The sequence below is a fragment of the Pleurodeles waltl genome, chromosome 12 (assembly GCF_031143425.1).
Source record: "Pleurodeles waltl isolate 20211129_DDA chromosome 12, aPleWal1.hap1.20221129, whole genome shotgun sequence".
Taxonomy (NCBI): domain Eukaryota; kingdom Metazoa; phylum Chordata; class Amphibia; order Caudata; family Salamandridae; genus Pleurodeles; species Pleurodeles waltl.
Genome location: NC_090451.1, coordinates 220,297,694 through 220,315,510, shown reverse-complemented (window position 1 = coordinate 220,315,510; position 17,817 = coordinate 220,297,694). Strand labels below are relative to the sequence as shown.

Here is a 17,817-nt window from a genome sequence, read left to right as displayed (position 1 = left end):
TTATCTGAATCATGCATTGTACGCTGAGCATTGCTTTAATAAAAATATATATATTTTTTTAAAGTGCAATACAAGCAGTCTTTTCAGTGGAAGCACACAATTTCAGGCCAATCAAAAGCTGTACTTAAGAAAATAAACATGTGGAGGGAGCATATGTTCCTGTCTCAGTAGAACCTATGAACGTTTTTTGTTGATCACATAAGGCCCTACAACAAGCAGACCTAAACATTTACTTGTACACATAGATATAGGGGCTTTGGGCCAGGCCTCTCCATCCATTAGTCACTTCAACTTTCATTCACATTTTCTGTCCGCCTACAACACAATACAGCATGAGGTACTGAGTCAGCCCACTTCAGCCATTGTTCTCTGGTACTGTGAGTGAATGATCATACGTGTGCAACTGCCTCAAAAGAAGTCCACTTCAGTGGCATGGCTGGTGGACAAATACTTTTCTTTTTTAAAGTTTTTTTTCTGTAAACTCTTTTTCCTTTTTATTTTTTAGTCATCCTTGTGTTTAAACTATGTCTTTATCTTACAGTAATTCAAAGCCATTAACACCTTTTCTTTGTGCTGGTAACAATGATGTTTTCCTGTGATGTGCATTAATAAAAAAAAAAGGGTTTCCAGGCCCTTTTTTAAGCACAGCTGCCTGAGAGGAAGTATCTGCACTGTTCCACTACAATTATATCCAGTGGTTATGTTTAAAAGTCTGTGCCTCTTTTGTTCCCTGAAAAGTTTGTTCCTGCAGATGTAGAGGAGCAGGGCTGCATCGCTAGTATGAACTGAGAAGGAGAAAACAGTGGCTGCTCTGTTCTGCCAGAAGACCATACTATGCACATATGCAGCCTGCCATCACCACCAAATGAATGAATGAATGAACAGTGGAGTGCCCCACCTATGCTTCTGGAGAGCATGTGACCAGTGACAGGCAGGCATGGTGTGAAGTGCTGCTTCTGGGGGTGGAGGTCTGGCACTCTGTTCCCCTGGCATAGATGAGTACTCTGCAAGTCTTAGCGCAGTATGGACCCATCTGTGCTCCTGTGTTTCCTGTACACGTGGCGTTTCACACTGCCACACACAATGCCAGGCATTGTGATTTTGCAGTCATCCCACTTAGTTCATAATATGTTTGAAAACGTACATCAGTGAGCAGAGTGCAAAGATATATATCATTCATGATCTATCTTCATTGATGTGGTTTGCCGCATAACTGTCTTAAAAGGGGTGAACTACAGGACAGCTGCAAAACTGCCTTGGTCTGAAAACATCTCTGCTATTTTTGGCACCTGTCACATCAGACATCCCACTGGAAGTGCTCTTCAAGGCACAATGTATTGTTTTGTTGCAAAGGTGAGTGGAGGAGGCCGGTGGTCTACCCTACTGCTTAGCGCTTGTGTGCAGTGAGGGTGTCAGACCACCCCTGGCTGGGCAGGAGCACTTATGTGCGGTGGTAGCAGCTTAGAGTAGACAAACACATGCTCCACACAGTCAATATATCTGACATTTCCAAGGTATGGGAAGAGAACGTAGGAGAACCGACAATGCAACACGAAGGGGTGAGAGACACACCAGGGAAGCGGAAGAGCTGGGATCACAGGGGTGATAAACTAATGAGCTGTGTACGCTTTTGTGTCCTCAGCACGTGTGATGATGGGGAGTGGTCTAGCTTCCTCATCTGGAACCAATGAGCAGAGGAGGTGTACCAAAGGAAGAGGAGGAGCCTAAGGCCTGGAACTGCGGTTAGCAGTTGGGCAGAATTTGGTTAATTTTGTAAGGCAGATACAGAAATATATTTTTTTAAGCAAAGAACAATTATGTACTGTTCCTCCCCAAAAAAAAAAAAGAAGCGGCCCCTGTCTGAGTTTGATATCGTTTGAAAATAAAATGAAAGTTAGCAGCTTAGAAATAAACCTGTTTTGATATTCAGTAGACCGCAGACAACGTGTGGGACGCGGGCAGGGAGGGCGACACTAAGACCACAGTGCTAACTGGAGCAGGGATCAAGTGGGTTTGGTTAGAAGGTTGGCTCTATCCTTCCTGCTAGAGCGCGAGTAAAGAAGGGGTGGATAGAAAGTAAAGTGATGGATGGAATGCTTGCAAAAACTCTCAGCCAGTGGCAATGGCTCGGGCTGTTTTCCAGGCAATTGTTTTTCACCCAGTATGACGCCCCAGACAGAGATCTGCTTAATCCAAATCAGCCTTGTTCCTGCTCCAATAGGAACAGTCTAGCCAAAACTGCCACCTTAGGTCCCCTCTGAATGTGACCACAAGAAAACTCGGAGCAGTTTCAGCATACGTCGGTCTAGTCCATGTGCTATAGCTTGAGTTCTGTGAGAGGTAAAGTGATGTGCTGATTGTTTTCCCCACAGGAGGTGGGGTGGGGGGGAATGAATAAATATATATATATATATATATATATATATATATATATATATATATATATATATATATATATATATATATATATATATATATTCATTCACAGGGTCAAGCACCAGATCATCTAACAAACTAAGACATCTCATTCTTTCAGTCCTAAAAACTCAAATAAAAATGAAAAGTTTCAAATTGGGAGTTAATCAGGAACAAAGCAGTCTACAAATGCCATTTTGTTAAATAGATTGTGCAAAGTTCACACAGAGAACGTGAATCTTGGTAGCATTTGAATGTGAGACCACAGGTCGTACTTTGGGCCCCTGAACCATAATGCCAACCTTGACAGGACGCTCGGTGGTGGTCCTCGGCTGGCTTGAGCACACAACTGAATATTACCTTCTAAGCCCCTGATAAGGTGAACTGATGGGACGTGGAGACGCCTCAGGCTCATTACTTGGGGGTCCAGTGTTGGATCCTCCTGGGAAAACCATGCTCTCTTTTACCTTGTATCTGGGCCGCTTCGGCAAGTCTCGTGAAACAGAGTACCTTGGAAGTTCCTTCTTAACTCCAATATGCAGCAGAAAGCCCTTTATGGCGACCTCTTCCAGTGGCAAAGTTTTGTAACTGAGGCTCAGCTTGCAGCATAGGTATCGGTTTTGCAGCACCAATGTCACCAACTTTCATAGTCGGATCTTTGGTAACTCACCAACTACTCATGCTGTACGTTTTCAACCGTTGACCTCCTTAACTCATTCGGTGGTATAGACCCTTCAAGGCCCATGCTCACTGAGAAGGTATCATGGTCTGAGTAGAATAATAATTGTGTAATTGTTGCACTGCCACAATAATGATAAACGTATTGAGCTATCGCTTGAAATGTTTTATTTCTCCATTGGTTCACGGCCAGCTTGTGAACGTCCGGTATGCAATCGCTGGGTGCACAAAGTAGTCATTTCAATTTTGTTTACATATTTGGACATGCAGATCGTTATGAAAGAAAATCAAATTACATGTTACATAATGGGAAACTATTTAGTTCACCTTTTGTACTTACACATACAATTAATGAAGAAAGGGAGCACATGACATGGGGCATTAGAGTACAGTGTGTGAGAAATACATCAAGGAAATGTTATAAAAATTAAGGCACTTCGGGTTATTACTGAGAAAGCTAAGTGGTGGAGAACTGTGGGTGTAAATATTTACGCTTTTTAACAAACAGCAAATTTATGTGAGATCTGTCATTCTTTTTTTAACCCATATTTGCCTGCTTAGTTCATGTTTCCTATCTAGGTTCACGCTCCCTATTAGAGAAAGTCTTCGTTTGCACAGCCCAGGGAGAGCTATCTTTACGTAATTTATGGCTAGTGGATAATCTAAGCTGGAGAGTCAGTCCAGTACAACATTATGGCTATCCTTCGGGCCAAGCTTGACTGTGTACTTGATCCGTTCTTCACTTCTCTCATTAAAGCCTACCCCATCCTTGTAATACAAGCGAACAAACTGATACTGAGTTCAGGGGTAACTATTGTGTTTTAATTCAAAACTTTAAGTAACAAGGTTTATGTTTCCATTTTGAGGAATGACTGTCAAGCATTTTCTCCTGCTTGGGCATGACAACTTCAACATAGTGCACACAAGTTCCATGTCTGGATACTTTAAGTACTCATTGATCACACCAAATGTAAAAGTATTATTCTGGAATGAGCCAAAAATGCATATATGTTTGCCATGTTTGGCTGTTACTTTCTAGCGAGCGTATCCCAGTGCGATGCTCTGGCTGCCCAGTTACTTGGCACAAAATGGAGCTGATCACCGACTTCATCATTTCACTGAGGTAAGGGCACCATATTTTTTCCTTAGTTGGACCTTCGTCTTCATAGTTCCCTTGAAGTCCTCATGTGCCAAGAATATGATTCATGCTTTCAGGTTCCTAAAGAAAACTAACCTCTTTCCATGTAGCCAGAGGCCATTGTTTAAAGTCAACAGTTCTTGTGCATTTACAAGCACCGTGGAAGCCATTTGGGCCTCAGCGGTAAAGTGGCACATGGACCCAACCTAGATATAAGTACCGGGGCCTCATTTACAAGAGGCTTGCGTCGGCAGAAGGTAACTTTTTATGACGCTCCAGTGGCGCAGGCCTCTCAATCATATCTACGAGACGATGCAAAGCCACCCTAAGTGGCTTAGCATGGCCTCATAGATATCTCTACCTCAAGGAGGCATTCCGTGGGCGTTGCAGTGGGTGTTCCCACGCAACAACCATGGATTTAGATGCATTCCCAGATTTACGAGGATTTGTAAGCCTGGGAATGCATCAAAACTGCGCCTCACAGGGGAACCGTAACGAGGAGAAATAACATTATTTCTCCTTGTTTTTTTACTCTTTCTATGTGTGTTCTGCAGCACACATAAAAAGAGGAAAACGCCTCCATTGTTTGTATTTGTGCAAGAAGGTGCCCTTTCCTGCACAAACAACTGTGCCAACACCGCAGACACCCTTGCACCATGGTGCCTGCATTGGCGCTAGGCACCAATTTGTGCACAGGCAGAAAGGACAGGAATGTGCCATACTTAACTAATAAGGCACTTTCCTGCCCTTTCCTTTTGACGCAGGGTAGCACAGCAAGAAGCCTTGCGGTGCTGTCCCACGCCAAAGAGTTGTAAATGCGGCCCCAGTGTGAGTACTGAAAGAAGCCCGGGTGGATACAAAGGACAGTGGTGAGTGGCACTGGGGTGTTATCTGAGTTGGACACAAGGGCCTACTAGGAGTATCACAGATGTCCTATATGGGTACAAAGACATGTAGAAAGTAGCAGAGGACTCTAGTGTGGCCACAAGGGTTCACAAGGAGAACCGCGGGGACCTTGATTAAATGTAACGATCTGGAGACAGTGGCATGCAAGGATCTCTAGAGCAGTGGTTCCCAACCTGTGGTCCGGGGACCCCTGGGGGTCCGTGAAGCCTACTCAGGGGGTCCACAACTGCTCAGAAAATTAGATAATATCAACAGTTTAGGTCCCCAATGACTCATTGGGGGGTCCCTGGATTCCAGTAATGATTCAGCGAGGGTCCCCAGGTTCTAGTAATGATAAAATGGGGGTCCACAGAAGTCCAAAGGTTGGGAACCACTGCTCTAGAGAGCGGCTCAGGGGTCCACTGAAGACAATGACAAGCGAGGAGTACAGGGTCCTATGGGAATACAAGACCCTGTGCAGGATAGAATGAGGGCTCAACGTGAACAGAAAGCCTATGAGAAGCACAGGGGCCAGTGGGATCACAAGGACCTAGGGACAGCGGCACCAGGGTCCAGTCTGTGTGTAACGAGTTGCAGACTGTAATACAGGGGCCAACTTGAATATAAGCGATATCCGCAAGGACAGCACTTACATCGACCTGTAGATAACACCAATATGAACCTGCACAAAGCAGCATCATTCTCATGAGATACTTTGCACTGTCTCATCATCTCCAGGGTGTTTACCTGAACATCTCCACCGACGCCTCCAACCTTGGGATCCTCCTCCAGGATACGCAGCATTTCCGCCGTGCAGGCTGGGTCCAGCACTGTGTCCGAGTCGCACACCTGCATCAGGTAGACAAACAAAGAGGGAGGGACTAAGTCAGTGACGTGAGGATACCACATGATGCTTGCAAGCGCCTACAAGGAGCTATACTGAACCACTTCAATCAGAAGCATCCTGATCACAGGTGGGGAGCTACCAGGCGGACCACAAGAAACAACCGACAGGGACTCTTTACACAAACTAAGACTGTGAGTGGCTTCTCTGTGCCAGAAATGGACAGAAAGTGTGCTAAACTAAATAAAAAATAGACTGAAAAGAAATGCAAGCAGCTGCTTAATTTGTATTTTTTGTATTTATTTCACACAAAACCCCCTTAAATTTGCTGTCTCGGGTGCATCGATTCCAGAATAGACAAACTAACACACATCATCTGACATATACATATACAATAAATGTAGAAAACTCCTGCCCCAGCAGAACACCCTTCAACCCGCCTATGCACATGCAACAATGAATAAGAGCGGCGTGTCAGTATCCCCCCAGCCCCTTGGCGGGCCCAGCAGCGGACTTTAAATTTACAGCCGCGTAATCGCTGCACACACAGCATTATTCATCGCTCGCATGTGTGCAGCCGAGCAGCTCGTGCCCACGCCGCACTGCCAGGGCGAATTGCCGGCACGTGCCACGCAGCTCGTCCACTCAAAATGCCCAAAGTGTCTTATTTATTATTCTTGTAGAAAAGGATTTTGCAGCGGGAGCGTTCTTCTGGCTGGAGATGACAAACAAGCAGCTGTGAGCTGCAACAAGAACCAACGAAGTGCCTCGCCCGTAGGCCTGGCTTTAAAGCGCCAACGCTTCTAAACAAGTAAACACAGGCGCTCACAGATACTCGCTACTAGCAATTCGTGCACGAATAAGTTTACCATATTAAAGCCTGCCCTGTTGCACTGTCGAAGTGGGAAACATTGCTACAGAGGATGGCTTTCTGTATAGACTGCATACTGGACATTTAAGATTGGTTCCTATTATTAGCAGGATAGTCCCTATACATTCCAGTGGAAGCACTTCCTGGAAAGCGGAATGATACACCAAATAGCCAATAGCATGAAATGAGTAAGTACTACTCCTCTTGGTGGAACCAAAGCCCCAATCTGTGTTTATTTAATAGAATTGGTAGAGATACATCCTCCACACTAGCACACTATTCAGCAAGACCCAAAAATGAAACACGTCTGCTCCATACGAATACAACACCTCCATTGGCCCATTTGTGCATAAAACAATATCCTGCTTTTTTTTTTTTTTTTTTTTTTTAAATGTCTCCACGTTCTCCCTAAGGCTAAGGCAGATTCTTTAGTTCTCTGTTTTTTACTGGGTTTTCCGCACTTGCAGACTTGTGTTTATGATGGAAAAAATCGGCAAGCTCTACACTGCAATAGGAAGCAGGATTTGATGATTTACCCATGCCTGACATGGGGCTTATTGTGACATCTCTGGCATTATCTTGTCAGCACCGACCACACATCCATCTGTGCCTGCGACAGTATTGCAACATGTACCCCATGCTGCACACCAACCTGTTAATGCTGCTCTACACCACCTGATGCGAAGCTTCTGTGATACGCAAGTGCTAATGGTACCTTAATGAAGGGTACACTCCACGTCCTATCAGGCATTTACTTTGTGCCCCACAATGCGTGCGAGTCCTGGCCTGTGCTCACAGGTGCCTAATGTGTGTGTGTATTGGGTGCCAGTGTTCCTTTGCACATAGATGCCAATACGTCTACATGTTTAACCGACAGCAAGGTATAACTGATTACGCGAGAGACCATATAAAGTCCTTGAACTGTGAATTTTATAGCAATTAGTTTCATTGTCACAGGTGAATGTCATAATTAGTCGTACAAAATAATACACAACCACCATGATTCTTCATACAGAGTAACTGATAACAGCCAAAACACAGATCACAAATAATAGCTTCTCCAGGGCTCAAATATCAAATTCTGAAATAATTAGTCACTTGGCTCAATAATTTGATATTCCAATTGAAACATCCTCCACTCATACTAGCCGGGAGTCGCGGGGTGGTAAAACTAGGGGAGTAGCTTCTATTAGTGCAGCGGCACCAGCTCCCATAGGCCCGAGGGTCCCACTCATCCCTTACTATTGCTGTATTTCGCAGTCCTAAGGGTGGCCAGGAGGCGGGGGCTCGTTTACTCCCTTGCACTGGGGTACATTAAGCAATGGCTAAGCCACTGGGTCAAACAACGTCGTCATGCATAAAGCCATGCATGGGAACCTGTGATCCTGATAACAACGGAGAAGGCGTTAGTGAGTGTGGGGGTGGGGTTACAGATGTAGCTAAACAGAACACATCCTGTGACTATTTTGGTGGCCTTTCACATACACGTAACTGCATGTACAATCCATGCACACACCTTAAAAAAATAAATGCAAGTTAAACAAATCTGTAGGAAATGCACTGATATGGTTAATACTGACATTTCAGATGTCTGTGTGTGCAAATGGGGTGTCAATGATTTGAACCCTGGTTGGTACACTGTGGAATAGTTGCATGTGCATTAATAGGGCTGTTAGATCCCAGCCTTTGACAGAAAGTACTGTGATTATGTTAGTCATTAGTATAAAACATAAATTATGCACAGTAAAAGAGACACTGCACCTCTTTAAGCAAGTACTGTCAAAGCCAATACGCCTGGCGCTGACTAACGACATTTTGGTTTTGTCAGTACTGATATGTTTTGCAATGGTTTTTGCAAACGTTATTGGTGAGGAAACTGCTGGGCTCTTATCAATGTGAAAAATATTGGCTAAAAGCAAGCATGTTTTGGTTTAAAAAAGCACACATTGCCCTAGTAGTCCCTTGCACTTGAAGCTACTTTGCACAGAGCTGGCTTTAGGGCTGTGCGCCTGATGCCGTTGCACATGATACCAAGCTTGGGGGCGCTGTATTTGGAAATATCTTATGGGATTAAAAGCACCTGCTGCAGAAAGCCTTGTGTGCTCAGCAATTATCGGGCAATAATGAAAATGTGAAGATAACTTTGATGATTAATATAAATGCTGGAGTGATGTGAGTTATGTCTATTCGCAGTTTTGATTTATCATAAAATAACAGAAAGGGTTAACGTGGATGCTGCAAGGAACGTATAACATGCAGATCATCGAACTGTATTTTATGTAGATAGCTCAATGGGTTACTGCTTTTGTCAAAGAGATCCTTTTATGTCCTAGAAGTTACAATCCATGTAAAAAAGTGCAGTAAGCTATGAACTGGCATCAAAGAGATGAGTGCAAATTGCAAACCATATGATTTCCTCAGCCTTTCATTATCCTAAGGTTATAAAAAATGTTTTTGGGGTAGAAATGAATTCTTATTAGTAGAGCCAATGTCAACCACTGTGTCACGTTTTAAATCCTGGGTTTGTGCTTCTCCAGACCAAACATTCTTAAAATATACTCCATACTAGAATGGATGACGTGGCTCCTACACCTTGTAGCCCTCATTATCTTAAGTAACATTTCCTACACACGTATTTACACACATATATGATGCCATGTCTCAATGTAACGTGTATGTGATGTAAAGTGTTCTGACACCCTACTTTGGTATGAGTAGCGCTATAAAAAAAATGCACGTGGGAGAGGGGCTATGGAGAGATAAGGTTACCCTTAGAGGGTGTTAGCGAGTGAATCTGTAAAGAAGTTGGTATTGAGGGGCACCAACAAAGACTGTCGCACTGGGCTCCACCAGCCCGGACTCTGTGTGTGGATGTGCTCCTTGCGAAAGACAAAACTGCCTCACTCAGTGGCATTAGCCAATGGCTGGAGTGTGCGGTGTGATTTAGTGATGGAAGAAACGTGAATAAAACAATAACAGACCAATGGAAGAAGAGGGCTGGCCAAAAGCACCTTTAAGTACATTACACACAAACTGTTAATATAATCAAAAGGTCTGGACTAAGGCCAGATTGAACATTGTATTACGGTATAGGACAGACTCCCACAAAAGGTGCAAAGCGAGTCCGTGCTTTCAAAAGACAAACTTTTAATAGTATGCAGACTGCACCCCGTGCAAACCTACTTTTATAGATTTCCATTAAACGGAGGCTTTTCAGAACTGGTAAACTTCTTCTAGTCACTCCGAAAAAGAATAACTCTGTCACAATAAGCTTCAAGTGATCTATCATTTAAAGCCTAATCTGGCTCCAAACCTCCTTTAATTTGCTATTTAAATGCAAACATTGAGTTTCACTCGGGTAGCCAGGGCCCCGGAGAGAAGGCCCGCCCCTCGCCTCACAGCACAGGAGACCAGCTCATGCCTTTCCAGCGCGAGGCAACTCTAACCGGGCGGGATACTTTCAGAAACGGTTGGATTTTTTTGTGAAATGTGTGGGAAGTTTTGTTAAAATTAAAGGAAGCTTGGGGACACTGTCCCCGGTAGATCCCACCCACTTCGGCCTCTGGGTAAATGGCAGAAAGTGCAGACCCCTGACCCCCAATGAAGGTCCTTTCTGGCCGTCAGTGTAAAGCCTCAGAATTCCAGTGGGTCTCTCCCCCGCTCACTTGGTGCATTCCAAGGGAGGTGGGTGCACCAGCGCTGCGCTTCCTAAATCTAGCCCGAGCTATGTGCAATTTATTACAGTTTTTGGAAAAAACAGGCACTGTGCGCAATGAATTCCTGGTAGGGTGTAGTAGTTGTTCTGTAGTTAGCATCAGGGTAGTAAATGGAAATATTTTAAAGAGTTTTGACTAACGATTCTCAGCTGCTGAACTGTCAGCCTAAAATTTTTGAGACTCACCGGACAATTACTTTGGGCACTGTATTGCGTATTTTACATTTCAGCTTACGACCATATGTTGCAGTTTCTTCTGAGTGCCGTGCCATTTATTTTAATCATTTGTGTGTTTTCAAAAAAACATTTGGTTTGTCGATTCTAATAGTAAGTGATTTTCAATTTAATCATAGTTCTGCCTTTCTAGAAAATTTGTAAAATTGCCCTTAAAAGAGATTTATTGATGAATAACAATTCTTGCTACCTTGATGTTAGGTTAATTTGTCATTTAAGACGCCGTGTAAGGTGCGCCTTGTTCGCTGCTACAGGGCGCTGGGCAAAGCGACCAGGGAGGCTGTTGAACTAACCCACTATAGCAAGAGCGGGTACCGGGATCCCTAACGTTTGAATCAAATGTGATCTTGCCACGTCCAGTGTGGTCACAAGTTGTTGTTAGGTATGTCTCTCCCGGAGCACCACTGTTGTGAATACAAGATTCTAACTCTGGCTAGTCACTGCTAAGAGGGGGCAACAGTGTGAAACACATGCTGTTTCCCACTGCTGCTGTTAGAATACAACTCCAGGCTGCTTTGACAGGCACTCTAAGATCCTGTTAGTGCACCCTGGCTCTAGCACGGGTTGGGAAGGCACAGAGAGTGGTGATGGGTGATATGAGGCCAGGTAGATACTGTTTTAGAGTCACAAAGGAGACACCATGTTATGTGTGGCTCCACTATGACTGCAGATGAATGCGCTTGCAAATGATTTGGGTAGCCCATATATACAAATAATATTATAGATGGGTAACAGTGAATAATAACAGGGATATTTTCACTTCGGGGCTCTTAGGGACATTATAGCCAACCCGACCTTCACTCTCATTGTCTATGTGATGTCAGCCACAAGCCCTTGGTGAAAAAACACGCCATAATTCACTCTTATTCATCTATAAATAAATACATTGTTCTGTGCGATTTTTAGGCACATACAAAAGGTGTCAAACTGTGACAAGGGGAAAGAGTTGTTGCAATCAGTTTGTCCTAGTGTGCAGTGCTCTGTATCAATAAACTTACTAAGGGCGCAGGTCCTGCCCTAACTCTTGAACCAATTTCATCTGAATGTTCTTTTCTTGATCACTGAATGTCTTCTTTTTAATCCTGTATGCAAGTCCTAAGCTGATCTTCCAGCAGCAAAGAACTCCACACCCGAGGTGCATTCCAACCTTTAAGGGCAGGACTTAAAGACCACATGGACAACCTCACCTGCACATTCTTTAAATAGGATTATAGGCCCAGAGCTACCCCAGTTGTTAAAGTGAGAACAGAAGAGTTGCTTAACTCAGGTGAGTTCATTCTTTTTATACAGTAAAACTGCATGACACAGCCTTTATCTGTAGTGGATAGAAACCGAGCCGGCTTACTGAGACATACTGCAGGATGCTCTTGGCCATTCATTCAGTGTTTTTAAAAGCCACACTCTGTTGTGAGTATTCTCAGCACCTGCATTCCAGAGCAAAGCTCTCTCGGTGGCCTTGTAATTTCTCCCACAGTTTTGAGCACATCCAGCAGTATCAGAGCACCCATGACAACCCTGGAAATGGAAAGTTAGGATGGATAAACACAACGCTCCTAGCTTGGCTTATACGGGTCCATGCAGCATTGTGGAGGTCTTCCTGTCACTGCCAGACCTAAAAAATGAAATGGAAAGAGCAGCCACCCAAATGAGAGGAAAGGTAACATTCAAGTAGAGGGCAGCTTGGCGTACATATTCTACTGTGTAACCGGAAGGTGGAGGGGACCAGACATAGATCAGTTGGATAAGCCAAAGTCAAAACTTAAATCCACTACTTATAGGTCAACTTGTAACCCTCTCACGTCTGCCTGCACCAGTTAATCCCAAAGTTTAATCCCAAGAAGAATCCATAAGAACGTGGACCAGGAATCTGCAGCGCCCTCAATGTGAAGTGACTTAAGAACTGGGCCTGCAATTATTAGCAAATTTTATCTGAAGTTAAGAAAAGCAAATCATCAATACTGGGTCTTAGCAGAAGAAAACTGAGTCTGCCAGACTAGGTAAGTCAATGACTAGCAGCAAGAAAACCTAGCTCCTGTAAGAAAAATTATGAGCGGGAGATCTTATGAAAGCTGATAACATCCTAAAATATTTTATTTAGTATATTGATCTGAAGTAGTTCAAAGGCATAGGGGGTCATTCTAACCCTGGCGGTCCAAGACCGCCAGGGCTAAAATGACGGGGGCACCGCCAACAGGCTGGCGGTGCCCCGCTGGGCATTCTGACCGCAGCGGTTTGACCGCGGTCAGAAGTGGAAAACCGGCGGTCTCCCGCCGGTTTTCCGCTGCCCATTTGAATCCTCCATGGCGGCGCAGAACAGGATGGCAGTATGGGTTGTCGTGGGGCCCCTGGGGGCCTCTGCAGTGCCCATGCCAATGGCATGGGCACTGCAGGGGCCCCCGTAAGAGGGCCCCACAAAGAATTTCACTGTCTGCATTGCAGACAGTGAAATTCGCGACAGGTGCCACTGCACCCGTCGCACCTTCCCACTCCGCCGGCTCCATTCGGAGCCGGCGTCCTCGTGGGAAGGTTGTTTTACACTGGGCTGGCGGGCGGCCTTTTGGCAGTCGCCCGCCAGCCCAGTGTAAAACCCAGAATACCCGCAGCGGTCTAATGACCGCGGTGCGGTATTCTGGAGGGGGGAACTCTGGCGGGCGGCCTCTGCCGCCCGCCAGGGTGAGAATCACCCCCATAGTCTTAGCCACAGGGGTAGCAGATAGCTTTAAACAACAAAATAATGTAAAATCATTACACTAGTAATCACACCCCACTGACAAAACATAATGACAAAAGAATGAGTACAGCCATTCGTGGCTGGGGATTATGAAGCAAATACTATCTCCCTTTCTTCTGTCATGTGGGAACAACCAACACACAAATGAAGGACTGAAAAGATCACCTCACTAACCATCCTTAATCTATGCGGTGCCTACTAACAAGAGCCTCACTTCAATTTTGTGATGAATGGAAAAAGCAATTAGCAACTTCAAACACAAATATCCACAGTTGAGAATGCATGATGAGAATCAATAATGACATGTCAAAAATATATCCACAAGGGAGCAAAACTGAAAATATCACCTTTAAAAATGCAACCAAAATTGCCACATTATCCGACCAAGTGAGTGATGAGTATTTGAAGCTATAGATATCTAAAACAGTCAAAAGAGGAACACTTAACAGTCACTGGAATCAGAGAAAAAACAGAAGAGCATGGTTCTTCCAAACACAATAATCATTTTTCAATGCCTTCACTGAATATGTGGAGTTGACACTCTTGAAGGAGAACTCATAGTTTTGGTATTCAACCACCTATGGATCCAGTGAAACCCCACTGCTATTTACAAACTTTTGAGCTTTTCACTTCAACAAAAGAATTATAGCAAAGCATGCTGAAGTTGGGGGAACATATTTTTGTTTTCTTGGTTAGTTTTGACCAAATCTAGATTTAATCACTGCTGAATACTCCAATTCTTATTGATCAATTTAAAGCATGTGATTACATTTGCATATATAAGAGCCATCAAAGCTAAAGAGAATAAAACTAAAGGGCTGATTTATAGTTTTGAGGATGGAGTACATCCGCCAGGGTGACAGAGGACCTTACTTGACTACCAGCTGTCAGATTTAAAGATAACTATCAGCCCAGCAGTCATCTCTGTACTTTGAAAGGAACCACCGTCTTTTTACTGTACTAAAAGTGTGGCACACCACGGGTGTCAGCCAAATGTTTACAAAGTTGTTGTTTTCAGAAATCAACTCTCATAGTGGGAGTTTGTTTCTAAAAAACAAAAAGCTAAAGACCCCCCCACAGCCTGGGAGTTTCCTCCCAGGGTGTGAGGGTCATTATTTTTTTATCCTGTATGTGAGGGTCATTTTTTTCCTGCACCTCACTGGTAGGTTTTTCCTGAGTGTGACTGAAAGAAATAAAATACATTGTATTATTCACCCTTAACAGTGTGAGTTGAATAATATCCTTTCTAAGAAGGTCTCTACTCCATCTGGTCATCAGAGAAAGTATTCTATCAAAGAAGCCAATGGGGGCTCCATCAATGAAATACTCGAGGAATGCACATCACTACAAGAAGCAAGTGGACCACGGTTTTGGCGGGCCGTGTACTCCATTGCCAAACTCTAAATCAGACCATTAACTTGATGTGATGTAGGGACAAACAAAAGAAACACTTTTATTGTCTCTAGAGAGGAAAAACAAAGCTTGCTCTTACAATGATTGAGAAGTTCTTTTTTTCTGGGTTGCATAAGATTTATTGTCAGTTTTCATAAGTTTTTATCTCTTATGTAGGAGGAGCAATGAACCATGGAGTTAAAAAGCCTGCAGCTTTTCACCCACAAAGTGGGTTATTTTCCTAAACAGTGTGGGAAAGGGCAGGCTGTATTGGGAAGAGAAAGTGGGTCTGTACAGGTAGGGAAAATGAAGACCATTATTGAGACTGAGCGTTGAGGCTTTACAAGAAGCAGAGGGAACATATAAAGATGAAACATAATTTAAGAAAGCCTTTCTGACAGACAATTTTTACCTGGTACCTAGAAGAACAACATTTTTGTTTTTAATAAACACTTTGCTAACCCTATCATAGTTGTGGGAACTCTAAGCGCCATCATGCAGGGTATAACTATATACAATGTTGCCTGATGTAGTAAAAGAAGGACTACTTATATAGCACAATTACATTTTCATTACAATACTTCGAGGTTTCACTAAACTCTCAAGGGGCCTGGAATGAGCAATTCACCGAGCTTTATTTAGCCTCCAGGAACAAAAAGAATACGCAAAATTTAAATAAAGGTGGTATGTTGGGGAAATTCTAATAGTTACGGCAGAAATAATATTCTAACAAAGGTGAGTATGTTTTTGATGTCACTACTCACTGCTCGGGGAAGCATTCAATCAATTAATTGGGTGGCGCCCTGTCCTACGAGTTGCTGAGGAAATACAATTAGTATCAAGATCTTTCATAAGTAAATTCCACAGCACTGATTCTCTGTGGGGAGAGAATTAAAAGCAGTTTGAACACATTACTGCTCAATTTTCATCATTCTGGTAATCATGTCGGGTGCCACTACTCCCTCTTAGCGAAAGTTGGAAAGAATTGCACTCTTTCTTAAAAAGAACAAGACACCTCTTAAATGCAGCTGTTAATGTCCAGTGTATTAGCTTAATGGTGCGGGAAAAATCTGTCAATTTAATAATATTGATGGGTTCCCAATTAATTAAAAAAAAAAAATCACCCTGGTAAAATGGCTTTATTCCTACACGTGAACAAGACAATCCTCTCGCAGCCCAGTGGATTGCACTCAAGATTAAATGTGTTTACAACTTGTAGCCAAGGGACATCATGGACCATGCAATCTTTCTAAAACTGATCCCGCCAATAAATCAGCATTTAACATTGAATAGTAGTTTGACTGAAAGCACTTTCCGTATGGGGAGACCAAATCAGAATTCTGAGAGTTGTAAAGTCACAGAGTTAGAATTACAATAGAAAGAGTGAACAGACTCCGAGTGGAACAGACATCGTAACTAACGACTACATGTTGTAATAAATAATATGAAATTGAGACGCAAGATGCTTAACAGCAAGGGGAAGTATTGTGACAAGTGAGTTTAAATTTGGTATTCCTGTGACCTTTGGGATGTTGATGACCCAAGAGTTTTAAGTTCAAATTGTGATATCTGGGTCACTATACATGGGTTCTCATGTTTGTTCTTTGTTTTTCTTATTCACCTTTGAAATTGTGAAAAAACAAGCATTGTATAGTATTAGCTTTTAAAGGAGTGTACACCACAGGCAAAAATACTGGTTTATTTCTTAAACCGAACATGTAGTTTAACACTAAACATATAATTTTAAATTATAATGTACCGATGCCAGAAAAAGTATTGAATGTCTTTTAACTTCACAATAATAATTACAAAGAATACATTTAAAATAGCACACAATAATTACATTAAAGAACAACTGATAAGCTCTCAAAATAGAGGCCGCTCAATATTAGGTTAAAATAAGCAAACGACTGGAAGGTAGCTATGGTTCAGCAGTTTTGTACTACATTTAAAAGGGTAACAATTGTGAACTGTTTCCCCTTTGTTTGATACAACTGGCCTCATTATTACAATATCGGAACATTATTTATTTACTAGTTATTTGTGGGTTTTATAAAATTCTATCTATCACCTTTACAGTCACTTCAAAGCACTGAAGATGCTGACAAAATGTTACAGCTTAATGAGACGAAAAGGGAAGTGAGATTCCAGACAGATGAAGGAGGAATCCAAAGCCGATATTCTTTAATTGCTAAATAACTGTCAGGCAATAAACCAACCAGGACCTCCTGGTTGTTATCCTGCTTAACACAGAAATGAAATCTGACATGGCAGCATGGAGATTTATGTGAGTTATGATGGTAAACATTTCAATATGAGCTCAGAACTAAATGTATCTAATGGATTAAACTTTATCAATGGTTCTGTAAAAGTCATTACAAACTACCCTGTTTCGAAAGCAAAAATGTAGGCACTTCTCCCCCATACCCAACATCAACACCAGCCAGACCAAGTTCACAATTACTAGGCCTAGACTGAAGGAGGCAAATGCCTCCTTCAATCACCTCCCCCAATTCAGAGAACATGCCACTATAAAAGGCCCAACAGGCTCACCAGCAGAACTCTGTTCCTCTGAAATCCCCAAGGACAGCCTACTCTTGAAAACTGCACCATCCCTGCAAGAATATTACTGAACACTCTCTTAATATCAGGCACATATGAATCTGTCTTCAAAAATCTTACATCAGAACACTATAAATAAAGTGGACCCTAATCCAGCTGACCCTGACCGCTATCTACCAGGCTCCAAAGGCCTGTTCTTAGGGCAAATTAGTGAAAGAGCTTCCTTCAATCAGATCTGTGACATCCTGGAATAAAATAACCTAATTTCAGACCATCAAACAGGGATCCACCTCAGGCTTCAAAGGAACTGGTGTAGGCTGGATCTACTCATAACTCTGACGCATCGAGTATC

General features: G+C 43.0%; 1 protein-coding gene across 1 annotated transcript in view; it reads right to left on the bottom strand.

The window, feature by feature from the left end:
* The window catches only part of HAS3 (hyaluronan synthase 3), an 86,113-nt gene that overhangs the window by 29,996 nt on the left and 38,300 nt on the right, over positions 1-17,817 (bottom strand). Inside the window, exon 3 of the mRNA XM_069218645.1 lies at positions 5,864-5,965. Within this exon, the coding sequence (XP_069074746.1) occupies positions 5,864-5,965 (102 nt within the window). The remainder of the gene's footprint in view (positions 1-5,863; positions 5,966-17,817) is intronic.